Source organism: Cucurbita pepo, chromosome 17 (genome assembly GCF_057944985.1).
Source record: "Cucurbita pepo subsp. pepo isolate OVF chromosome 17, ASM5794498v1, whole genome shotgun sequence".
Lineage (NCBI taxonomy): Eukaryota > Viridiplantae > Streptophyta > Magnoliopsida > Cucurbitales > Cucurbitaceae > Cucurbita > Cucurbita pepo.
Genome location: NC_141814.1, coordinates 13,667,743 through 13,693,659, shown reverse-complemented (window position 1 = coordinate 13,693,659; position 25,917 = coordinate 13,667,743). Strand labels below are relative to the sequence as shown.

Here is a 25,917-nt window from a genome sequence, read left to right as displayed (position 1 = left end):
TTGTGCATATATATATATATATAATAATTGTGCATGCCTTGAAAAAAAGCTACACTTTTTATAGACTTTGTACTGTTTTTGTTGATGTAAATATAAAAAGGAGCCATTTTTTTTAATGAAATAGATGAATCTGAAGAACCCTTTTCTTTTTTTCTCTTGATGTTCTTATTAATAGGAACAAAAAAAGAAATTTTGTATGAATTTTGTATGAATTTACAAACTTTGCATCAAATATTGAGCAAGCTGGATTTTCTCTCTCTAAAAACATGTTCTTTCCTTCTCTCTCTCTCTCTCTTGTTAGAACATATTCCTTCTCTCTCTCTCTTTCTCAAAAACATGTTTCATTGTAGGTTGGATCTTTGTCCTGTCTCACTTTCGTAAAAAAAACATGTTTGGCTAATTATTTTTGTCATGTTTGAGTAGAAAAATGTTGCAACAATTTTTTATTTTTTTCGTCTTGGATGATCGGTTTGTTCTTAGAAAGTATGAAGTTACGTATTTAAGGTTCGTCCGAAAAAAATTGGGGAACCGAAAAATCTAAGCACCCTAATAGTGATTTAGATCAAACTCAATATGAACTTATTTGATGGAAGATATGTTCGTGACAATTCATTTCTTTCTACGACCATTTTTCATATGTACAAATAGATGTCGATATCACAAAACCGAACATGATCGAGACATTAGGTTGTGAGACGAGAGGACAGCCCAGCTCTTTCCTTTGTTCCAAATGGTTTGATTTTCTTGTAATGGTCAAAGATGAGGGGCTAATTTATAATCAATCAATTGAAATAATGGTACCATAAATAGTGTTCAATTGACTTCAAGTGTAGAATTGTAAAGAAAATAGAATGAAAGTTTTCTTTTTCTTCTTTCACAGGTTGAAAATGTTCGGGTTATCGGAAAACACAAACGAATATAAAACTTTCATAATAAAATGAATGTGAATTTCTTATAAAACTTTTATGACATGATATTCTCGTAATAAAACACATTGACTCAACTGGCTAAGACACATCTTTCAATTAAGAGGTTAGAGATTCAAATCTCTCCATGGTCGAATGGTTAGAGATTCTAACTTAACCCTACTTCGAATGGTTAAAAATGGAGATGAACGATATTTTATTTAAATTTTAAAAAATGAATATATAAATTTGGAGCCATTCAAGGCTGATCAAATTATAGAAATACATTTCTCATAGGTACATCAAGTGTTGGGGATACAGTAAAAAGATGTTAAAATTATAAAAAAGTGCCCTCCTCACCACCAAAGAATGGAAAAACCTTCAAGGTTCTCCAGCAGCTTCTGTTCCATAATTCCAAAGTAGACCAATCTCACCTCTGATCAAACCCAAAACAACAGTAACACCTGCATGTAAATCAAAACGAACGTGGTAAATTTAAGATTTGGGATATGATCTAATAGAAAAAAAAAAGATACAGAATAAGATAACAAAAATTTGTTACCCAGAGTGCATGGAACTAGATAAAGGAGTGCAGGTTGGCCATGTCCATTCATTAAATATAAGCCCAAATACGTAAAGAAGAGACCTGAAAAAGGTTGATCCAATATCATTAAAGGGACTAAAATGATTAGTTCTTGTAAACTATATAATGTAGACAACTAGATTTCAAGTCGTTTATAAAAAAAGTATCTATATGTTAATCAACTTGTTACAAAGAGAGTTTGCACAAAAGAGAAATGGATAGTGGGAGAATGCCGCTAAAGAACACGTTACCGAGCTACTATATGTATATGAAATTTCAGTTTTGTTTTTAAGATCCTCATTGTTGACCATGACCCAACCATTCATATCTCCCGTTTCTTGATCATCATCAATCGCGACAATAGAGAGTCTTCGTATATTATCATCAACCAAGCTAGCATATAAAGTAGACCTATATTCTCCTGCTGTTTTTCTTTCAGTTGCATTCCCCCATCTAACCTTAAATCTAAAAAATAAGTTAAGAGCTGAAAAATAATTACAAAACATCTTCGCCGCCACCAAAACTATAGGGGACTATCTCAACGAGTAAACATGCTTAAAAGATAATCGAAATGAAAAAGATAATCAAAATGAAAAAGATAATCGAAAAAAACATGCTGAAAAGGTCCTCACCAGTTCCATATCCAACGAGCAACCATGCTGAAAAGATAATCGAAATGAAAAAGATAATCGAAAAAAACATGCTGAAAAGGTCCTCACCAGTTCCATATCCAACGAGCAACCAAGGAAAATATCTATTACACTTCTCTTTCTTCTCTGCTTTATCAAATCTGGGTTAACAAACCAACATAAAGAGAATGAACTAATAAATTGGAAAAAAAAAAAAAAAATTAACATAAGTACAGAACATAACTATTAACAGTTCAAAATGGTAAACATGGTTATATTTTCATCGTTCAATATCAACATGCAAGTCCTGCATATCATTCGATCTGTCCTCCAAGGTCTAGAATTTCAGCTAGTTAAACTTTATCTTGATGGCACTACATATGATATGTGCAATTATCGAAGTGGGTACCTACACTCTCTTAGAGAATGGACTAATTGCATAATTGCTTATTTTAGGGATCTTAGATAAATCTTCCTATTCTTTTTTAGACAGAAAACGTGGGAGCAATGTGGGAGTGAGGTTACCTCCAACCTCAAGGGAAGGAAGTAAATGCCTTCACTGCTATTTATTACTTTTCTTAAGATAAGAAGTTTTTACTTCAATCGCTAAAGTTGATAAAAACTCCAGATTAGTAAGAAACTAGTGGATATTTAGCATTTAAAATTAAACCCCTGCAACGTTAAAGTAAAAAAGAATGGTGCAAGAAGTGCTCTTCGACATCACTAATCCTGTAGCATGTAATGCATTTTCTAAACAATAAAAATTGAATTCTAATGAAGGTGAATAGTTTGATCAAATGTGTATAAGATTTAAAGAGAGGAAGTAAGGACTTCTAGGATTGAACATAAGCAGGTAACTGCTTCAACTTAGAGTTAAACAAGAGGACTTGTTTAAATTAATGGAGAAATAAGGATTTATAGAAATATCAATCTACCATTCAAATATCAAAAAAATTGCATTATGATTTAGAACTTCCATCTTGTAGATTGTTCAATGATATGCATCACGGCTTGCATAAAAATCTTACACACAAACTGTCCTGTTTATACTAGTGGCATTGTAATGTAAGTGACATCAGTACCTGTGTGTAAACGAAACAAGCAAACCAGGGAAGAGTATATCTCCAAATCCAATCATATCGAAGCCGCCCCAAGGGTCAAAGGTGCGAGGAACTCTCAAGAGCATTGGAATGGCTTCCCCACCACTATTGTTCCCGCGGGCAACCTGAAAAAGTTACAAACATATCCAACACGATAAATTTTATTCCATGCATTTTGGGAATTATAAAGTGGGCTAGTTGAACTTTTGAAGTAGAAAGAAATTGCATGAGATGTACATACTAACCCCTTGCATGAGATGTACATACTAACCCCAGTAAATATATTGTTAGATATTTTAATCTAACCCCATTAAACATCCTAACAATATTCCTTGTGAAAACACAATAAATTACATTATCAAGTACTTTATTTCAAGTAGATTTTTTTTTCATGAACAAGAGTAAGGATGCAGAAGAATAAGATCTGCCAAAAATAAGCAACAAAAAAGAACATTTTCCTATTCAACAATCATTTCTATTTTGGAAGTGGCAAAGGTAGCTGATTGTGTTGATTTGAAGCACTGATTCCTTTGGTTAAAAGAACATTAAATCCTACAAGAAAGGCCTCAGTAGTTACAAATAACTTGGATTGAATATCCAACAAATAGTTTGGATAAAGAACACCTTCGAGAAGCTTTGATATTGCTATTGGTAAGCTCAGAACAATCCAACCAAATAGTGGATTTATCTTTTAAAAATCCATTAGAAACTCTACAATCAAATATCCAAAAGAGTAGCCTTAGATACTTTAATCCATAATATTTTATTTGGCTTGGAGAGAGAGAGCTGGAATGATAGCTGAAGGATATAATCGAGCTCTTACGTTCATGAAACAAAAGTAAAGTGGATCTAGAAGAAAGACGAAGGAAAAGGAAAATCTATTTCATAACCGCAGAAGCCTAATATGTGGAGGAAATCTATATTTCATATCCTGTACAATCATAATCAGTTTTATCTTCTAGCTAGATTAGACTTCTTAGCAAGATACGATTGACAAGTCAGTTTCCAAATATAGTGCCAGAAAGAAAGAATAGTAAACCCAAGCAAGAAAAATACTCAACATACAACAAGAGAACCCAAAAACATAAGGCTTTCAATACAGGTGACATACAAAACATGCCACTTGAAACCACACTATGTTCGTTTAATAGTCTCTTATTGAGTATATATCATTACACTACTTGAATTTGATTGGAAATTAAGTTCGAAGTAAATATACAGAAAAAAATCATATACTTACCGCAATCATTACACTTTCTTGGAATATTACTGGGGATATGAACACCCAGAAGATGTCGTAGACAAATGCACAGCAAAGAAGTACCGTTGCTACCTGAGATAATTAAGATTGTAAGGGCCTTGAAGCAGTATATGAACCAAATGGATGAACTTGGGATACCTTAATATTAGGTAATCGGGACATCTGCAAGACTGTTATCATCAGGCAGATACCCTATTAAGAACATAAAATTTATAATGTAAGCATTGAAATAGATCAAATAAAGAGTGAAGCAGCAAAGTTACAGAAACATGAGGCTTAAAACACAGTGACCTTAGAACGAGAACAATTTGAACGGAATGTAAAATTAAGTAAAATGGCTACACCAGTGATTGCACATGAACAATTTAAACGAGAAAAATGGGGCCATCATGAAAATGACAATAAAATTAAAGACTAATAAATCAGCTCACATTGATATTAGAACTTTTGGACAAGAAACAACATAATCTACACCAATCATATAAGTCACAATCTCAAAGCCAAGTAATATAGTTTATGGCTTACCAAATTGACTACTAGACGATGCTGGTGAAAATTAAGACAATCTTTTAAAGAAAACTAAATAAAACTTTCACTCAAATTTATGTCGCGATCCGAATAAACATGCAAGCATGCCATTCTGCTTGATAACTTCTCATCCCACTAAAGTTGTACAATGTACATGAGACGTGAACAAAGGAAATAGAATGGTCAAAGGAAAAAATTCCAAATAACTTTTCAGAGCAAAATTCAAAAAGTCAATCAGGAAACAAAGAGAACGTAATAGAATCTTCAAAATACATAAAATCCAATATATTATTTACTCAAACAAAAAAGAAATGGCCAATTTCGCCCTCCATACACTCAAAATAAACCAGGACTGGCCTACAAAATCATATTGGAGCAAGTGAACAAACCAATTTGAATTCAAATGATTTCTCATCTCCAAGGAGAAAAGTAGATATAGGGCCCTTTTATTTCCAAAAAATATGCTCGAAACAACTCTCGCCATCAGTGAATATGATGACTAAGAGATTAATTAGAAGAACAAAAGAAAGCAAAAAGGATACTTACAAGAATATTTTGGCCAGCCCAAGAGTATGATGAACGTCGATTCAGAGCCCAGACGGCAGCAAATGTTATACAACAAAGCAGCACAACAAATGAAAGAACAGAGATTTCCCCTATTAAAGGCAAATTCAGAGTCTTCTTCCCACAATTTTTGCATCTACTGCTCAATGAATGATATAAACAAGAAAAATTATAGAAAGAAACCATATAAACAACTCATAAGTTGTAGGAATAAATATGCAAGCAAACATACCTCAATATAAGTCCTAATATACAGGAATGCATACCCTGCAAGGTAAGCCTTCACAAGTTATTAAAGACATTAAAGAGCTGTGATAAAAACACACTAAAAGACAACCCATTAAAAAGAAAATATTTGAATGGAATGTGGACAGAAACTACTCTGATCAGAAAAACTATAATATCCCACGGTAAGACCCTGTTAAGTATCAAAATTCAAGTGGACATTCAAAAATCGTCGCATTGCCACCAGTACTATTTGTCGTCGACAGACTACCATAGACTAATCGCCTTTGTTGTGTCCTTGTACACAATCTCAATTCAGCATCCGTCCTCGTTCTCAATCTTATTCTTTGGGTCTAGTTTGTGAAAGATCTTTTATCTCCATGATTGGTTAGCTTCAGTAGCCCGTCGTGGCCACTTCCACTGTCAACACCGACTTCTTCCTTAGTCATTGATTTTGCACTGTCTATCAATTTCATTGTCATTCATTCGGCAACCGTCCGAAGGACTGTCAACTTCGTATTTTGCCTTTCTTTTCGATTATTTATTTATTTTCTTTTGTTATGGCTGAAAGGAGTTGCTGTGTTGATAATAAGTACTTTAGCATTTAGTTTGAAGATGGTGTCTTCTTTGTTCAAGATGTGAAGAACAAGATGATTATTCCTTCATCGTTATCATATTTACGCTGGTTGTAAGGCTTGCTTGTAGATCTTTTGCTTCTTCCAGTGTCTAAGAACTTTCTCAAGCAAACTAGAGATGATAGTGGTACAACTCATTTGTCAAAATGAAGGTTTTGTTTTGGCTGGTTCATAGATTACATTGTTTAGCCACCTTCTGGAGGATAAAAGCTGATTCGAGTCTTTGTGAATTTCTTAAAAAAAGGTTGGTATATTTTTTGGGAAATGCTAAAAGACTTCCTCAAGAATTCTCATGTTTCAAAGGATTTAGTTAAATTGTCTTAAAGAGATTTTTTTTTCTTTCGGTTGTAGTGTGGGGGATGTATCCAAAGAACATAAATGGAAAGCTGAGGATTGGGTTTCCAGCCAATGAGATCTCAATAGATTTTTTAAGTAAGGCTGAAAAGTTCCATTTCTGATTCTCAATGGGTTTGAAAGACAAAGAAGTGGTGAAAATAAATTTCAAAGAACTAATGGTTGTTTTTAGATTGTATGCTCACAACAATTAGAAGGAGATTAAAAATGCTTTGGAAGATCACTTTAAGAACTCTGCTTCAATTAATCCTTTCCAGGCAGACGAGGCTTTACTAAATTTTATGGGTGGAAACTCATCAAAGGCTTTTGATTTTGAAAGTAATTAGAGACTCTATGGTGATTAACATTTGCTTATCTAAAGGTAGCCTCAAGAAAAAGCAAAGTCATTTGAATTTTCTTGAAGGTTGTGTAATGGATCTCCATCAAGAATTTGTTTCTAACCTTTTGGGATCGTAGCACGTTTGAATCTATTTGTCATAACTTTGGTGGTCTTGAGAGTATATCTTCCAAGACTCTTAACATGTTAGATTGCAATGAGGCTTGTATAGAAGTCAAGAAGAATTTGTGGTTTTCTTCACGCTTCAATAGAAATCAAGGATTAAAAAATAGGGAGAATATGTTTATTAGATTTGGTGTTGTCACTACCTTGGATCCTCCAAATATCATTATCAGAATGACAATCGAAATGTAGATTGAATAGGCACCATTCTGCATTCTCGGGCAATAAATAATTATATAAAATTATAATACTTGAAGAAGAAAATGTGATGATAGCATCCAAGGCGAGGATCAAGTAGGAAAATGAACTATACTTCCAAAATGGTGTTCATTTTCTCACAACAAAGAATTACTATCCTAGTTTAGAACAAATCTCAAAACATACATGCAAGAGTTATGTCATTACCTCAACACCACCAATGCAGAACATTATAATCAACAGCCAAACGAACCACGAGGACATAAAGAAATATAGCAGCACCAAGAAACTAGATGCCGAAATGACAAATACTACTGCACTCTGTACATTAATATCCAGAGTTTCATTATCAAAGTCATCTTTGCCTGCTTCGATATTGGAAGGTCCCTGGTCAAAGAAAATAAAAAGAGAGAGAGAAGTGCGTAAGATCAGAAAAAGGCATAATTTCAAGAGAAAAGGGATGTCATCCCGAAAGAAAATTTATCAAAGTGAATGGTAGGAAAGTAAAATAATCTACCATTGAAAAATAATTTTTATTCTTTAAGTCAACACATTAAAGACCAATTTCATAGTGATGTGTAATCTACAAATAGACTGTAGATTCTTCAATCTAGAGTTACCCGGAAACAAACATCTATTCCTCATAGCAAAGCAACCTACGTCATCTAACCATGAGTTGCAGGAAATCATGAAAAAAATAAAATAAAAAATGAGTACTCATTCCGATGCATGATCTTGACATCAATCAAAGCCTTAATTGTGGATGAAACAATGAGAAAATTTTCAAGACTTGCTTTACACCTAGAAGCAATATTTTGTTCCCCCACAACGATGAATTATGAGTGCACCTTTGGTGATAATTCATTATAGCGCTCCTCGGTCTGCTGAGCAGTGATGTCTGACCAAAGTGTAGCACATGCAACTGTTCCAACAGACATCATCCACAAAAACACAACAGAGAAGTCCACAACTGGTCGCTTTGGAGCATATAATAGAAGTTCCACTGTAAGGACAAAGGTAATTAGAACTTAACACGTTGGAGAACAAAATTTATCAACAAGATAATTATTTGAATGTCACTAATTCCAGTAATGATTGGTCACTTCGCCTTCCATACAGTGTTTACTTAGGTTGGATTCTTCACCAGCATCTTCAAGGTGAAGAAGGCAAAAGAAGAAAAAAGGAAGTGAAGTGATGATTAAACTCTCATGGTGCTCGGTCACCTTTAATTCTCATTGTGGTTGATCACCTGCATAAGGAAACCCAATTTATTCCCTTCTTAGAAAAGTAATCCCAATGTATTCCCCTTTAAAAACCATATACTTCTCATATAGCACCCAAATCTTTTCTTTGATGGGTTGTTCGCCATCTTGGCCTAAGCCAAGACAAGATTTTTGTGAGTTCTTTTTTCCTTGAATAATTACTTAAATATCAGGGTACTTAATTCAAGTGAAGAACAATGTATCAATCCCCTACTTGATTTAGCAAACGAAGGTTGATAATTGTGGTTTGAAAGCCAAATTATGATACTAAACAATGGCTCCTACTCTTAAACAGTGGTCTCAATGGATAGCTTGGCCAGAGATAAATTAAACAGCACCTCTAATCATACATCATACTTCCAGTTGACTCCATTTAAGGTGTTATATGGGCAAGCCCCTTCTTCCATTCTTCCATGTATAATGGTGTCACCTATAACAGAGCAACTGGCTCAAATTCCTTTGAGAGAAGTTAGTTCTAAGATCTGAGGCCATCATAAGCATCCCAAAGATTTTGAGCTAGGTGCCCTCTCATTTAGCAGGATTCAAGTCAATCATTTTGGCATATTCATCTATATTGACAAAAAAGAACCATCTTTAGCTTAAGATTTAATCTTAAATATGAAATACCGAGTAAACCAGAGCACATAACGTGATAATTTTAAAATTTTTCATTAACTTTGAAAATGCATGAATAGAAAGGCTCACCTCTCTTGCCGTCGGTTATAGATTTTGTAATAGTTTCTCCGCTGCTCTTGGGAAGCATCACAACAGGAATAGAAATGTTAAGGGCAGTGTCTTTTTCAGAACAGACCATCTTGTAAAGATCTAGGTCAACAGTAAAACAGTTTACAAATTCAATATCTAAAAGTCAGGCCGTTAACTTCTTCATAAATTTAAATGACATTTTCAGATTATTCAACCAAGCATTGTGAACATATGAAGAGTTAATAACACTCATGCTAAACTACAATTCTTATCCGCCTTAGACAAATTTATCATGCGCTGAAAACAACACAGATAATTACAAAGTCCAGATAAAATAATATAAGGAAACGTCCGTACATTCAAGATTAAGAAGGAAATTCTAAAGACTTGAACAGCCTACTAATCTTTACGGTTTTCTCTTCGAATTTTACACTGTAGTTTAAAAGGCTTGGTCCAAACAAGCAAGTTATCTCGGTCCAAAATATAGGGATTGTGTATTTTTCTCTTTTATTTGTTCCCTTTTAAATTTAAAGTATACTTCTGTTAAAAAAGAAAAAATTCATTGATGTATGAATTACGAAAGAGGGGAGAAAAGGGAGTGAAGTGGGGCAAAAACAGCTAGAGGTGTTCGGTTGCAATCGGGATGGGGGATTGGGGTTCTTCATAGAAGGTGAGATCAAGGGCTAAGTGAAGATGTTGGAGGGTTTAATCAAGGTGAGGAGTTCTAGGATGAGAAAGAGTGGTCAATTGATAGGCTAGAGAGAGAGTCCTTTGTGTCCGATTCTACAAAAGTCAAAGGGTTGGTTGAAGTGGATCCCATAAACCCTAATCGTAAATTTGTGGGCCCTATCGAAAGAGAGATCCGAGGGATAACTGGGGTTGATCGATTCAGGTGAAAGGCACGTGAGCAAAGTTTATTTCCTTTTGAAAATATGCCTGAAAATTTAGGGAAGATTTTAGTGATCGAGGATAATCCTTGGTTTTAGGGGAATTTTCCAAAATCGGTACCTTTGAATTCAAATTATTAGTAGGTTGCTTCTCTCCCCTCTTTATTGGTGAATCAGAAATTCAAAACAATCCACAATCCCTAATGGTTGAGGTTCTGAAGCTGCATTGCGAATTCTTCTCTGACAAGTGAAGAAGGCAGCTTAATGATAATGGAATGAAACAAACTGAGTTAGATTTGACTTGATTTGTGCCTCCATAAGACTGATCCTTACGTTTATACGGCAGGAAATACCGATGAACCTCCACTTTTATCTCCAATAAAACAGAATATTGGGCCTACCCACAGGGTAAAAACAAGGTTTAGAATCTCAATCATTCGTCCATGAGAGTTTATCATACAGTCTTGTGGATAGGTATGCATTATACTCGAAGGGTAAAACTTCAACATATGACTGCCAATGAGGGCCCAATAATGGAATTGCCAATAATGGGTTGTCACGAAGGTCACATCTTTCAGAAGGAGAAAAGTCAAAGCCACTCTTTGGGAAAGTTTTTGAAAAATACGTCTGATCAGATGTACAATGTCGAGCTCGAAATTCTAATATTCATTATATGATGTTAAATCACCAACCTAACCCAAAATCTTAAGCTGCTGGGTTAGGTTAAATATAATTATATCAACATTCTCCCTCACATGTGGGCTTCATCAAAGTTTATAGAAGGCTCAACAAGGAGAAATCAAATATAAAATTGGGCAGGAAATAACATAAGAGGGGTTTAAACTCATGACCAACTACTCTGATTCCATGTTAAATCACCAATTAACCCAAATATTTAAGCTGATGGATTATGGTAAACTTAATTGTACCGACAAGCCAAAATAGGGTTGTGGAATTGGATAAGAAAAGTCTAATTGGGCCCAAGCCCATGGGTATTGGTCACGGTCTTTATCAAGCTCACACCCTCTAGGGAAACCCCCCAAGCCATTTGAATGTTAGATCGTGGGGAGGACCCTCCAGCTAGTAGCTTGATTGCACCTAAGAATTGGAGTGGGCCTTCCCATTCGCCGCAGGTTGGACCGTCGAATGAAGACTAAATATTTTAGAGAAACCAGGTTTGAGGAGGAGATGGGTCAGGTCGTGAATAGTTTTACGGAAATACGAATGGAATCTGATGCTTACATTTCCGACCCATCCGTAGTCAGTTTTCCTAAAGATTAATCTTTCCTTTCATTGCCGGTGACGAAGGAGTCTAATCAGTATAATCTTAAGTTATTGTTCGACAGGGAGGGGAGAGGAAGGAGCCTTTATACTAATTTTTCCAGCCATTTCTCCATTGCCAGAATCTTCTGGAGTTCATCCCTTCTCCCTTCCAGTTCTTTTTCGTTCATCTCCAAGCGCTATTCCAATATCTTTTCAGCCATTTTCTTGTGATTTCTCCATTCTCAACATTGTCTGATACTTTGATAAGTATCGTATGCATTTTTTTTGTGTGGCCAAAACAGTAACCAAAATTGCGCAATTCACCCCACAAAAGTTTCAGCCAATTTGAGGGGCTGAAGGTCTCTCCAAAACACTACACCTTTTACAAGAGAACAAATGCCCCCTACATTCCCATCCGCCTATAATCAGGTGCGTCTTCTCTAACTACCGACCCCTAGTTTCCCTTTTTAAAGCTTCTTCACATTCATATTTACATTAATTGACTTTTGACACTTCTTCACATATGCATTAACAATTGGAGTCTAACATACCCACTCTGTCCTTAAGTTAAATCTAGGAAAATAAAATACCTAATATGCACCCAACATAATATTTTATAGCTCAAGTAAAGTGTCAACCTTCGTTGTCATTTATTACCAACAGAGCTGAAGCACCCCCTGCCTGTGCAATTTCGGCCTTAATTGTGAAGTCACATTCACCACGTAAAGCCAAGGCAGCTGATCTAGATAGCTGCAGAGAGAGAGAGGTAAAAGAAAATACAAAAAGTAAAGTAAATTATAACTGTTAATGGCTTGGGAAGACACGAGTGATTTGACATCAATTCAGGTAAGTAAAGTAAAACAAATAAACAATATCTTCATATCTAAAATGTTAATTCAAAAAATTGAAAGGGCTAAAAAGGCAAATCAAATGAATCAGCTAACCTAACATTAAACACTCTATGAACTAGTGAAACCACAATAACAGGTTCGGTTTTGAATTTAAAAATAAAATAAAATAATATATATTCCATGACCCACACCAGAGTAGTTCTAGACTAGATAATGTCATGGACCAGTTCTTTTTTCATAAAAGAACCAACTTTCATTGAGAAAGAAATGAAAGAATACACACATACAAAAAAACTAAGCCCACAAAAGGGGAGCCCCGAGTAAAACAAGACCTAAAGAGTAATTACAAAAAAAAAAAAAAATCGTCACTAATGCCCAGAAAGAACATTAAACTTTCGTCACTAATGCCCAGAAAGAACATTAAACTTTGTTAGGGACCACGCTTCAAAAGGGTCCTTCTCAACTCCCCTAAAAGTTCCAATGTTTCACTCACCACAAAGGCACCATGACAAAGCATACAAACCAACTCACCACAAAAGCCTACCCTTCTCGCGAAAAGGCAGATTTAGGAAGAACTCCTCAATCATCTCTCGTGATATCTTTCTCTAGTTCACTAAAACCAAACTATCCAAAGAAATAATTCCAGACGGACCGCGGAAAATTGCAACTCCACAACAAATGATCCAGATCTTCCTCTATCTTCCAATAGAGAATGCAACAAAACGAGTTAACCAATGAAGGCATCTTTCTCATAGGTCTATAAAGTGAAAAATTTAACCTGTCAAGTGAAGAATTTAATCTCTATGGAATTTTCCCTTTTCACAGATAAGAAAAGATAGACTCACTAGGGGGAGAGATTCAACAACCAACAAAAAAAATAAGCTACATGAAAATCCCTTAGACGGGATGGGGATCCAACAATGAATATCCCTCTTCCCAAGCCTAACAGGAGCTCCTCAATCAACGAAAGAAAGATACAACATTTGTCGGTTCCGTATCAGTCAAAGCACAATGATACTCGTACAGTTAAAAATCCCACCAAAATTTATCTCAATAATCCAAGGAGAAAGGAGCATTTGTACTTGGTGAATTCATATGCATTCTTTTATTGGGGTTACGAGTTTGCGTACTTGCTTCTCCAAAATTTGCTTTCGAACATATTGGGAGAAGAGCACCCCGTGCTCCCTAGAACAGAAAGGCAAACCGTGAACCCCTTCAATCAAAAAACCCATCAAAGACCCTGGCCGAATTCCTTGTGAGCTCCCTTCCTCCACCAAAACCCTTCCTTTTAAGTCTTCTCTCTCACCATCAAACTAACTATTGAAGATTTAAAGGATTTATAACCTTCATAAAAGGAGTGGATGGTCCAACCCATACCTTTACTCCTTTCCTAACGGCTTTGAACACCCAAACACAAAGGCCCATTCCATTTCCTAAGCATCTTTGACCGCTTTAAACTCACCCATCAATGCATTCCAGCTCTTGCTATTCAGACCCTCAAGATTTTTTTTAAAAAAGGCCTTCTACATTCAAACTTCTCCAAGGACGAGAGGTCATATCTCCACTTCGAATTGGACAGAACTTGAAAGAAGATAAACTATTGAAACCTGTCCTCTTCTTCTCTAAAAACCAGACGAGTCACTGACCTTTGAAGCTTCCACAAGAAAGTCACGAACCCAAGCTACCATTCATCGCTGCTCATCCTTGTCATATTTTAGAGAGATATAAAGAGAGATTTACATCCGCCCTTCTAGCTTCAAACAACCTTCCACATAAACAATGGGAAACGAATGTACCAGGTTTGTATTGCAATTAAAATCTTGAAACAGCGTGAAATGAATGTACACGGTTTCTAAATAGGTTCCTTTTGATTACGATTATACTGAGGTAGTGGAACCTGATTTGGCTGTTTTTCCAGACTGGAAACTTTCACTTGTTTCTAGCTCCATTCATCCAGAATATTTTGCAATATGCTTGAATAAGGTCATCTTATGGAATATGCATAGAATTTTATATAAGAAAAATATTGAACTTTGAAAAAAGTGAAGGCTACCGCTCATAATGGACAGTTTTGTAGTTGGCTAGTTGTTTCTATCTCAGTTCATCCTTGGTTTGTTTGGTTTGATTCCGCAAGATTTCAAGTCTCGTCATGGTGTTCTCTCTCCAGACCTTTGATGATCTTTTCTTCTTAAATTTATGTCTTATTTGGGATGCTTTCTTATTTTCTTTGTGTTTTATCTTCTTTTTTTAATTTTATTCTTGTTTTATGTATTCTCTCCCCTGTGAAGTCTGAATCTATTGAGAATTAGTCTCTTTTCATTTTTCGAAAAAATAATTTGTTTGTTTCAAAAAAAGAAAAAAGAGTTACAAGTATTAATGATAATTTCTTCCAATGGACGCGTGAAAAACTATAAAACAGCACTAATTAATATTATCATGATTATACAGAAGCATAATAAAACGTCTCAAACATAATCACTTAAACCTAAAGGTGATGTAGCTCTTTTGTTCCCCTGCTACTATCCCCTTTCCTTTTGTATAGCCGAGGGCTATTTCTTTTAATCAGTTCTGATTAGTTTGTTGGTTCTTAAGTATTAAGTTGTTAAATTGTTAGTTAGAAGTTGTTTGGCTTCTCTCCACTAGTATAATACTGGTATACCCTTTTCCATCATTCAATAATAAATGTAATCTCTTCTTGGGTAATACACCAAAAGGTCAATTTTAACAATCAATGTAGCAAGAACAGTTATCATCACCTTTGAAGAACTAGAACAGCCATTTATAGGATTCATAAAAACAGCTGGCAATTTGAGATCATCTTCAGCCTGAGAAGGCAGCAAAGCCCCAAATCTTGCAGTTAAACCAACTAAGGTTTCATCTTCCGCATCATTAACCCAGATCTTAACTTTGACCTGAAGAATGTGCAACAAAAAGACCAATTTAGTTTCTTTACATGCTTAAAGGGAAACGTCTCATTATGATACTCATTCAGAAGTTCAAATGCTTAAGTTATATAAAAATAAAATAAAAAAATATCACAAAAATGTGGCAGTCAATAATCACTTGTCAATCTTGTCTTCTAGCATAATTTTTTTTTTTAAATAAGAAAATACTTCCATCTCCTCCCACTTGCTAAATGAGAACCCTCCCCTTATCAACTCTTACCTACAAAAAGCTCCTCATAATCCTCTCTAAATTCTTGCCAACAGCTAATGGAAACATGGAGCCTAAACAAGAAGATGAAGTAAATGAGAAGTCAAAATTCACTCAAAACAAAATGAACAAAAGTAAGTCGACCCACCTTAAATAAGAAATTCTTCTCCCAAGTAAAAGTTGCTTTTTTAACATTTTTCAAAATGAGGTTCCTAAACAACAAACTCATAGGATTATGACCAAGGAAGTTCAAAATAAGAACAAGGGATATAACCTATCTTGCAATCCACTAAAGAAGCTTAGCCAGCTTATAAGGATCACAATTAATGTGCAGAACCAAACACTTGCTTCTATTATTCTTCTAGCTAGAAGTATACTCGAAAAATTACAAAATTCAGATAAGATTAACAATAGACTCTTCCTTGTCAGAGCAAAAAGGATATGTCATTAGGAAACTGAAGATCCGATCAATGTAGGCTATCTTTCCCACTTTAATCCCCTGAATAATAATTTTCTCCACTCCCCCTGGAAACACTCTACTCGAAATATCCACAACCAACAAGAAAAGATAAGGGGAAAGAAGATCACATTTTCTTAGGATTCTCGAGGCTAGAATCCAACCTCTCATCTTGCCCTTAATAAGAATAGGTAGAATGATCTCCTCTTAAAGCACTTTGTTGAAGAAGTCCCTACACACGTGGTCCTAAGTCTTTTCAAAATTGATCTTCGAGATAACACTCTCCTGATTATGGCTCCTATAATCTTCAATAGCTTAATTAGTAATAAGAGCTTTGTTCAACTCACGTCAATAACGGCTCCTTAAGAATAAAAAATCGTATTATGAATGACCTTCCTCAATCAATCGACCAAGACCTTAGCAGTGATTTTATATACACTCGTAACTAGACTAATGAACTTGAAATCCTTGGCTTTCCTCATCCTTACCTTCTTAGAAATAAGACAAACATAGATTTCATTCAAGGAGTCATCGTGAACCTCTCTCATAAAAATCACGACCTTGTAGAAATCATCCTTGATGCAATCCTAGTCATCCTAGTAGAAGGAAATAGTGAAACCATCTGTAGGTGGAGCTTTATTCCTTTCAACCCCAAAAACCACCCTCCTAATCTCTTCCAAGGACAAAGGAGATTCCAAAGCTTATTGATCCAAACCACTTTTTCAAGAATCGCCATAGAAAATTACCGTTATTAAAATTAAACAACAAACAGGCGAAAGCAATTACTTCGTATCTATTTGTAGTCCTGAAAATAAACGCAGACGAAACTCAAAACCGTAATCTCAATCACATTGCAGAACGCTAGATGCTTTAGCTAAATCCTTTCAGAAATCATGCGTAAGTCTCACACCACGATCATCCATCCCAAAATAAACAAACAAACAAACAATAGGAATAGATACAGCCAACGCTAAAACGATCAGAATCGAAGATGCCAGATAAATGACAAACAACAATAACAAAACGAGGGAGGGTGGGAGTACCATTTCAAATGGATTATTGCAATTGCCAGACTTGGGAGCGGGGACATCCTCGGCGAAGACACACGATATACCGAAGAGAAAAAGGATAAACAGGATTGAAAAGAGATGGATATTTGGACATCTCGCCGGAGAAGAAGAGAACGCCATGTGAGTCCCCGTGTTCCCTCGGATTCAGATGGTAAAACGGGTGGGAGGGGAAGAGGGAAGAATGCAACGGATGGCGTTTTCTTCCCCTGTATCTTTTACCCGTTTGAACAGAGCAAATTTCTAGCTTAAAAACGGAATTACAAAATTGGGTTTTTTTTATTTTTTTTATTTTATTTATTTTATTTATTTTATTTAAATTAAATTATTAAAACAATCAAATTATAATTGATAAAAATAGGGTACCATTGGTAAATAGCATACACCCAGTTACCTTAAATTGTGTACGGTGCACATAATTTCCTCAAAATAGTTCGTTAAAACAAATATTATTATTTTATTGTTGGTATTTTATTTCAATTATATATATTCGAAGTTTTTAAATTTTAATTAATTAATATTCCTAATATCTTTTAACTTTTAATAAATAAATAAAATAAAAAATAATAATAATAAAAGTCTTTTGCCGTACGCATTGTGGGAGGTATAAATAGAAAAGTTCACCATTTCCGCGCCAAAATTTCGAAAAGCCCCGCCATCTCTCGAAGAGAGTACCAGAAGTGTTCTTCGGCGAGGGAAACAGCAGATCGCGAATCAGCACAGGAAGAACAGGATCAATCCGTTCTTCCACAATCATGCTTCCATGGCGACCTATCATCGCTTTGTCTTCACACACAGGAAGGAGGAAGTAGGAACGATTTGCCTTCTCTGCTTCTCCAACCTCATCTCCGATCCCCTCTCTTCCAGTTCTCTCGGGCTTTTTTCTCAGCTTCCATTACTCCGCACCTTCCTCACTTTCCACTCTCACTTTATCGTCCCTTCCTTCGTCGCCGTGCTCTTCTCCTACGACGATGATCCCATTGCTTGCCAAGTCACCGGTCTTGTTCACAAGCTCTGTGATGTGACTGAAGCCGATGGTGATGGATCCATTTGCGATAGTTTCATTGCCGGAGTTTTGGATCGGCTTTCTTAAGCCGTGTTGGCGTGGAGTCCTCGCCAAGTGTATATGGTAATGGTTTCTGTGTATGTTCTGTATTTTCGTTGTCGAAAGAGTGATGGATTTTTATTATTTCCTTGTAGCTTCATGTTATGGAATGCTTTTAAATTATCGGACAAAAAAATTCCATGACCTAATTAAGAACAACGATGTACTCGTATGAAATCTCGTGAGGGAAATCAAAAGAGGGAAATCGTCTTGCATTATGCATAGGTATTTATGACAAGTTCCGAATCCATCTTCACATGCAGCGAGGAGAAACGTGGAGAGGTCCTCTATGTTCTGTACAAATTGCCCACTATTCAAATTTACTTTTTAGTTTTCCAACTTCTGGTCTTATGCTCAGTAATACAGTAATTGACTTATTAATTGAATTATAAATTTATAAAGTTCTAACATAAGCGTAGTCCCTTCAATCTTGCAGGTACCAAATGTGCGATAAAGAATGATGGGGGTACTCAAACAGACTAAGAAATCGAAAATGTGTTTGTTGACGATCAAGGAGAAATTTGTGAGTATCTTATTCACTTGATTCAATCAGATGCACACAAGAATAAAAGATTATCGAACAGTTGTTTTTTTAGGGCTTTAGCAGAAAAAGATACCAACTAATCTTAACTGTACTACCCATTGATTCAAGTGAAGTAATAACCATTAGAAGTACATCAAATTTACAACAAACAAAACATATAAAACTCCCCACTGTAAAGCTCTCCTGGTTGTCAATGGCCGTCAAATCCCTACAAAAAATTGATACAGGCACATGCACACCAAGCTATTTTATCTGATTTTCAGTCCCATTCCCCCCTGGTTTTCATAAACTAGATCAATGAGTTCTTCATAAGTCCAAACTTTACTTTCCCTACCCACAAGTTCCAGGGAAGCGTATGCCTCTTCACAGTTTTTAAGGAACCTCCCTTTTCCAAATGCAGCTAAAACAAGCGAGTCAGTGTTTATTTCCACAGCACTGGATAGCAAGTTCATCCTTCTCCATGCCTCTAAAGTTCTGGTTCCATCAAAACTTTTGTTATTTGCATCTAATAGAATTCCAATGGTTACTATATCAGGTTTCACATGTCTTGCTCGTATTTCAGAGAACAGTGTTCTGAGCCGCTTAAAATCTTTCATTTTCAAATAAGCTAGAAGTAAAATGTTTGCAACAGTCACATTCCAAATTTCGTTAGCTTTGTCCATTTCCTGAACAACAGAGTCCATACCCCTTCGACTTGATAGACAAGCATGTGATAGAAGAAGCAGGCACCAAACAAGATCTGTCTTCCCAGCTTTGATGTGAAGATCGATACCCAAGGTCTCTATTCTTGAATACATATGGTTCTGAATATAAACTAGAGCCAACGTTCTGATTAGATCCTCCTTCATATTGGTCTTTGAGTTCAGGATCCTTCTGTAGAACATTTCCATTTTGTCCAAGATACCAAATTTGGCATAAGCTTCCAACATGGCAACCAAGGTAGATGACTGTAAATCCATTCTTTTTGAAAGAATGCTTCGGTATAATCCTTCCATCTTTTTAAGCAAACCACCTTTGGAGAACTCTCTGATAAGCAAATTGTAAGTTATGTGGTCCGGAATACATCCATCCAGTTCCATCTGTTTCAAACACTCGATCATCTCATCGTACATTCTATATTTTCCATAGGCTTCAATTAGGCCATCATAAGTATCAGCTTCTCGAGTCATATCGATTTCTTTCATCTCATCAATGAAAAGCATAGCAATTTCAAACTTACCCCTTGCAGCAAAACCATGGATGAGCGAATTGTAAGTACCCAAAGATGGTCGAAGGCCAAGACTTTTCATATCTTGAAATGCTGATACAGCATCCTCCATAAGACCATCTTGACTCAATAGAACTATTACTTTCTCATAGTTACTCTCATTGATTCGCGATCCCTCGATGCTCTTCCATGTATCAAATAGCTGCACAAAGTTTCAAAATTTCATTGGTAACAGGCACTAAAACTTGCAAAAAGCACTTAGATCCAAGCCATTATATAGATCTTAAATGGTACTCACTAATCAATCCCTGTAGCATCCCGGAATAAACCGTAAGGAAATATATTGTTATTTGAGAAAAGAAATAGGATATAAGAATCTTATTTCTATCAACTTTTCCTGGTTTACAGAAGATTAATGTAAAGCTTAATTAATATAAGAATCTTTGCATTCTATTTTGGTAGTTTGGGTTTTGGGGCTTTCGCTCTTGAAGTTTTTCAGTTGGATTATTGATTTTTGGTGGAGGTCTTAGCTCTCTTGTTTGGCTCTTTTTTATTCTTATGTTCAACTGGTGTGGTTGGAGTTTGCTTCGGAGTTGAGCTTTAGTTTGATGGGTCTTTTAGTTTCTTGGGCGTGCTCCTTTGTTTGTAATTGCTTTAGATTTTGTTTGTTTTCTGGTTCTTTTCCACTCCGCTTATGAGATTGCTTTGAACATTTTAGCATAGAATTAAATCATTACATATAAAACTAAGAGAAGCCAAAGAATATTTGAATCTAAAATCTTAGAGACAAGCCGCACCTTAAGGATTTCATGGGATCTTGAAGCATTTCTGAGGAATTTAACAACGAGCCAGAAATGGTCTCTGTTCCAATCTCCATGGTGTCTAAGTAATAGCAAAGGACAGGAATCCCTTTTCTGGAGGTCGGAGAGCAAAGCTTTTAGGGTATGGTGTTCGTGAAAAGTGTCGACTAATAGAGTCGCATGCTTTGTAGGACTATGCGTTGGAACTGCGCGAGTGGGTAGGGATAGAGGAAGCTTGGTGTAGGGCTCTGGGAGTGGGATTCTGGAGGAGAGGCAGCTGCTGCCTTTATTAAGGTCAAAAGGGTGTGGAGAAGAAGAAGGGTGATTGGATCGGAGTCGGAAGGGGCTGTAACAACAATGGAGAACACAAGTTTCCATCGGGACGCTCATAAGCCTCCACCCTTAAATCTTAAATCTTAAAGCTATTAAAAAAAAAAATTAATTAATTAATTAATTAATAAGAAAAAATAATATTTTGTTTTAAAAAACTTTAATCGTGTAATTATATTAATCTTTAAAAAAGTATGATTGAATTGTATCTTGGATGGGTTACAATTAAAAAAAACGAGTTAATTCAGTAATCCACCCAAATTTTTAATTTTTCAAAAACTGCATTCATCTCAAATATTAAAAAGAAATTTACAAAATCCAATCTTTATAAGCTTAATGGGTTTTTATTTTTGAAAACAAAACAAAATTTACCTATCTTTTGTTGATGAAAACCCCTCGAATGAGGCTTTTGCGTCATGCTCGCTCATTTTGATTCTTCTCTCCCTTGCGAAGAATACGCACCTTGGCGTTGAGTCTACTATCTTCTGCAACTGCAAAACCACACTCTCCCTTCTTCCTCCCGACGAAATGAGTTCCCAAGGAAATGACCCAAATTCTTCTTTGCCTAAACCCAGCCAACTCGAATGCAACCTGCGTCAAGCTCTCGCCGGCTTCCAAAACCAGTGCTCTGGGGTACTCCACAACCTTTCCAACCTTCCGCCCTTCAATCCCCCTCTTTCCCTCAAATCCCAACTTCAATCTACCTTCTGGAGCCTCCAAAACCAAGCGAAACGTGCACTTGACTCCAGAATTTCAGCCTTTGATCCCGTTGCTAAAAACCCGGTTTGGGCTCGGATTGCTGAAACTGCGAAGACCCCTCGCCCATATGCCCGGCCTACTGTCGCCTTGTCGACGGAAGCCATCGAAGAGCGGCTGGCTGGTATTCCTGTTTATGCCCTCAGCAATGCGTCTGAGGAATTCGTCTTGGTTTCTGGTGCTTCGACTGCAAAATCTCTGGGATTTTTTTGCTTTAATAAGGAGGATGCAGAAACGCTGCTTGGGCATATTGGAACAGTAGATCCTTCAGCGCAGAACGGGTCCAAAGTGGTGACCGTTGCCTTGAATAAAGTGGGTATTACTAATTTCCGCTCTGTTTGGTGTGGATAAGAACTTCTCGTGTTTCCAACCCAATTTTGTTGGTTGTTTTCGCAGGTTTTTCAGCTTCATGTTAATGGGGTGGCCTTCAGATTGATTCCTGAGTGCTCTCAGGTGAAAAACGCTCTGAGTGTAAGTTCTCTCTCGCTCTCTCTATCTCTCCTACGGTGTTAATTGGAGGGCGGGAATGGTTTTTGAATTTAGTTTCTCTTATCTTCTTTTTTCTTTTAAATGTCAAATACAATTTCTGATGCTTGTTTCCTTTCAGTACAGAAAGTCCTTTGCTGTTTTCCTTTATATACTTGTGGCTGAGGCCAATAATTCTATCTATACGCTTGTCATCGTCTTTGTTTATTATGTTCTTGTTTGTACATTAACAATACTATTTTGCCTGCGTAGGAAAGAGAAAAGGCTGGCATTTCTGATAATGGATTTCCTGGGGTCCCTGTTTTCCAGGTTAATTTCTAACATTTCTAACTCGAAATTGGTATCTGTAATTCATTTGTTGATCACTATGCAGTTCACGTTCAATGGTAGAGAAAGCAGTACTGGTAGAACACTGCCAACCTTTTACTTGGGTTGTATGGACCTTATTAATATCAAGTGTTTTTGAAAATTATGTTCTCTTTGTTTGGGTTTTCACTTTTCAGAAGTACTTTCGAAATCTTCCTTTCTTAAAAAGTGCTTTTGAAGTCTCAGTCAAATTTCGAAAATAAGAAATAGAAATTTGAAAACAGTTTTAGAAGTAAATTAGCAGAAAATGTTAGAAAATAAGCATAACTCTCAAAAACTTAAAACTAGGAATAAAAATGCCCAAAATTTCTGTTTTTCAGTAGTGCTGCAATCTTTTAATTATGTTGTTGAAATTAACAGTCATGGTAATGATTTTATGCTTTTTCTGAGTATGAGATTACTTATTGCCTTGTTGAAAGCTGTATGACTATATTTTAACATTTAATTAATTCCATAAATTTTAATTCTCATCTTTTTATCCCATTGGTTGAACGCTGTAATTGAGTTGAAAGATGGTAAATTAACTTTTTAGAGCAATTAACTCGTATTCCCATTTATACCAATCCTTTTTCATTTGTTTTTTTTTAAAGATTATAATTGTTTATGATGCAGAACTGTATGACTTTGAGAATTTAGTTGTAATTGAATCCATTTTTGTGCTGTTTTAATTGAAGGCTCTGAGAACTGTATTACTGATTCTGTGGCTGTTTCACTATGCCTCTTGGTGGCTTCTTGCCTTGAGGCAATCGTGAGACATGTTGCCTCATTTTGTGCTTTCAAAATGCAATTTGTAGGTTAATGCATTCAAAATAGGCAGCCAAATCACATGGAGTTAGAACTCTTCTGAGCTGCCTATTTGGGGAATCAACTATACCTTCAAATTTTTAGATTACAAAATTTCGAAATTAATGGACTTAAATCTTATTCCCGATTTCAAACTTAAAGAACGCATAGCTATATGAAGTTTTTTTTTCTTCCCAGTCATTGTTATGTTGTATGCATGGGTTTGTTTTTGTTTTGATCTGGTTAATATTACCTTGTTTGAGGATTTCTAAACATTTGCATAGTCGAAGAGCTTGATACTGAGGAGCCAAAACAAGAGTTACCGTCCTGCCTTTTTCAGAAAGGTCAGTTAAGAAGGGTAGTTTTCTTGACCAGGGAGTACCATTTTTACATGGATTCACTGTTGTAACTCTCATTCTTGGATTTTTTTAGGAGGATTTGGAGAATTCTCTAAAAAGAGCATCTCAGGACCAAAATCAAATGAATCCTGCCCTCCGACCTGGGGATGTACAGGTATAGCTCTCTGTGCTTCTTGGTACTGAAGCATGTTCCGTAGATGGGAACTTTAACATTTTTTTCTCAATCTTGTAGGTTGCTGCTTTTGAAGACATTATAAAAGGAATGAAGGTGAGAAGCCCAACTCTTTTTTATTTTCTAGATACTCTCTTATCAAATAAAGTTTCATGGAACACTCTCTCTATCTTCTAAGAAACTACTCTATTCCACTGTCTTTAAATGTTTGTCAAGAGACAAATAATTGTATACCTTTGTTTCATTGCCAGGATAATTCTATTTCAACATGGGATGATGTAGTCTTCATTCCTCCCGGATTTGATGTTTCAACTGACCCCAAAAAACAGCATTAGGCATCCGCATAGGAACTGAGATAGTTGCTGCCAAATTTGTCTCATCATACAAAAACCTTGTATGGATACAGTAGGGTACTTAGTTGAGGTAATATCTTGATGCTTCTGTAATTTCTTTTAACCTCTTTAGTTTGTTTGTTCTTGTTCATTTTGGCAACTATTTTATTAGAACTTTTTTGTTTCTTGATTTTAAGAATAGATACGAATTTTGGCAACATGTTTTAGACTATCCTTCTTTAAAATTGTGCAAACAAGAAACAAAAGCATTATGGAACTAGCCTTTTAAGCTGCCAGCTCTTGCCACCTTAAAACATCCCTTGGTTGCTCTTGCTACCTTAAAATATCCCTTGGTTGTTGGACTTGACAATGATTTGGGTACTGTTTCTTAGGTTCAAATGATTGGAAGGGAGGGGATCTTTTGTTACATTTGTGTTAAGAGAAGGAATCCCACCAAACTCCACGCCTGGTTTGTTGCTTGTCTCTGGGATTTGGTAGTGTGTGTGTGTGTGTCTACATGCTCTTTTGAGCTGTATTCAATAATTTATATCATAACAATATCATAGCCTTCTGCATCCTTTTCTCTGGTAGCTTTTATGGAATGTCTACATTAGTTAATATATTTGCTGCTCTGATTTGGATTTTGGATCACTTTTTTTTTGTTGTAGAGAAATAGGGAGGATGTTTTTCTTAGTTGATAGTAGTTTTAGGCTCCATTGAAGCTCATATTGACATTTTTGTTTCAAAAAACATATGGGCATTTCTTCGTTGATAGTAATATTTAGACTCTTTGAAAGTACCGAGGAGTAGTAGTCATGGGAGCAAGTGAAGTTATTCCCGAGCATCATTTAATGGGTTAAGATATAAATGATCATCAATGTTACCTCTCATCTTAGGGTGGGACAAGGAATTTGTTACCGTTCAAGTCCACTGGGGGAACGAAACATTCCTTATAAGGGTGTGAAAACCTTTCTTTAGTATATGCGTTTTAAAACTGTGAGACGTAACAGGCCAAAGTGAACAATATCCGCTAGCAGTGAGTTTGGGCTGTTACAAATATTACTAGAGTCAGGGCCCTTAAGTATAAATTGAGAGATCGACAATTGAGAGATCTCACATCGGTTGGAGAGGGGAACGAAACATTTCTTACAGGAGAGTGGAAATCCCACTTCAGCAGATACATTTTAAAATCGTGAGGTTTACGGTGATTCTCGAGGTATTGTATTTTCCATATGTTTTAATGAGTATACTTTTTTTTCTTCTTTCAAATAATGATTCTATAGAATTGGATTAGGGCTAAAAACCAATTAATAAGTTAGAAGAATAAAATAATGTTATACTAAATTTAAATTGTAAAGTTAGAATATTAATTGTAATTGTTAGTGTTTGAGTGAGAGAATAATGATGAAGTGATGGGTTTCAATATTTTACATTAAATCATTGGGATAAAAAAAAAGGTGATTAATCAAAAGGGAATATTAATTGCATCTAATCCTCCATCTTTGGTTATGATAATCAAATATAGGGTGTAGGGTCCAATTAGTGCCTCAA

General features: G+C 35.8%; 3 protein-coding genes across 12 annotated transcripts; 1 reads left to right on the top strand and 2 right to left on the bottom strand.

The window, feature by feature from the left end:
• Positions 1-1,105: 1,105 nt before the first annotated feature.
• LOC111778486 (signal peptide peptidase-like 5) lies at positions 1,106-17,361 on the bottom strand. Of its 5 annotated transcripts, XM_087119128.1 has the most exons (16): positions 17,103-17,226; positions 15,751-15,814; positions 15,615-15,676; positions 15,206-15,361; positions 12,237-12,348; positions 9,449-9,568; positions 8,330-8,484; positions 7,689-7,868; positions 5,803-5,837; positions 5,553-5,709; positions 4,617-4,670; positions 4,458-4,550; positions 3,200-3,342; positions 2,121-2,278; positions 1,468-1,551; positions 1,106-1,369 (listed from the first exon to the last, which is right to left on the bottom strand). In XM_087119128.1, exons 4-16 carry the CDS (start codon positions 15,239-15,241, stop codon positions 1,287-1,289), a joined length of 1,410 nt encoding a protein of 469 aa, XP_086975254.1. In that variant the 5' UTR covers positions 15,242-15,361; positions 15,615-15,676; positions 15,751-15,814; positions 17,103-17,226; the 3' UTR covers positions 1,106-1,286. The 5 variants fall into 5 exon arrangements, with proteins under 5 accessions (XP_086975254.1, XP_086975253.1, XP_086975251.1 ...); XM_087119127.1 differs by lacking the exon at positions 15,751-15,814 and having other exon boundaries at positions 17,103-17,242; XM_087119125.1 differs by lacking the exons at positions 15,615-15,676; positions 15,751-15,814 and having other exon boundaries at positions 17,103-17,361.
• Positions 17,362-17,777: 416 nt separating this feature from the next.
• On the top strand, positions 17,778-25,017 carry TIC22-III (Tic22-like family protein). 5 transcript variants are annotated; one of them, XR_002812555.2, is made up of 10 exons: positions 17,778-18,255; positions 18,668-18,754; positions 21,566-22,180; positions 22,265-22,339; positions 22,607-22,663; positions 23,788-23,847; positions 23,936-24,016; positions 24,095-24,130; positions 24,286-24,457; positions 24,759-25,017. XR_002812555.2 is itself a non-coding variant. In XM_087119130.1 (9 exons), the coding sequence occupies exons 2-9, from the start codon at positions 18,689-18,691 to the stop codon at positions 24,367-24,369; spliced, it is 1,074 nt and encodes a 357-aa protein (XP_086975256.1). In that variant the 5' UTR covers positions 17,778-18,255; positions 18,668-18,688; the 3' UTR covers positions 24,370-24,584. The 5 variants fall into 5 exon arrangements, 2 of the variants coding, with proteins under 2 accessions (XP_086975256.1, XP_086975257.1); XR_002812554.2 differs by having other exon boundaries at positions 18,651-18,754; XM_087119130.1 differs by lacking the exon at positions 24,759-25,017 and having other exon boundaries at positions 24,286-24,584.
• Positions 18,846-21,214, bottom strand: LOC111778488 (Pentatricopeptide repeat (PPR) superfamily protein). Of its 2 annotated transcripts, XM_087119129.1 has the most exons (3): positions 20,780-21,214; positions 19,995-20,184; positions 18,846-19,904 (listed from the first exon to the last, which is right to left on the bottom strand). In XM_087119129.1, exons 1-3 carry the CDS (start codon positions 21,170-21,172, stop codon positions 19,024-19,026), a joined length of 1,464 nt encoding a protein of 487 aa, XP_086975255.1. In that variant the 5' UTR covers positions 21,173-21,214; the 3' UTR covers positions 18,846-19,023. The 2 variants fall into 2 exon arrangements, with proteins under 2 accessions (XP_086975255.1, XP_023514113.2); XM_023658345.2 differs by having other exon boundaries at positions 18,846-20,184; positions 20,780-21,212.
• Positions 25,018-25,917: the final 900 nt, after the last annotated feature.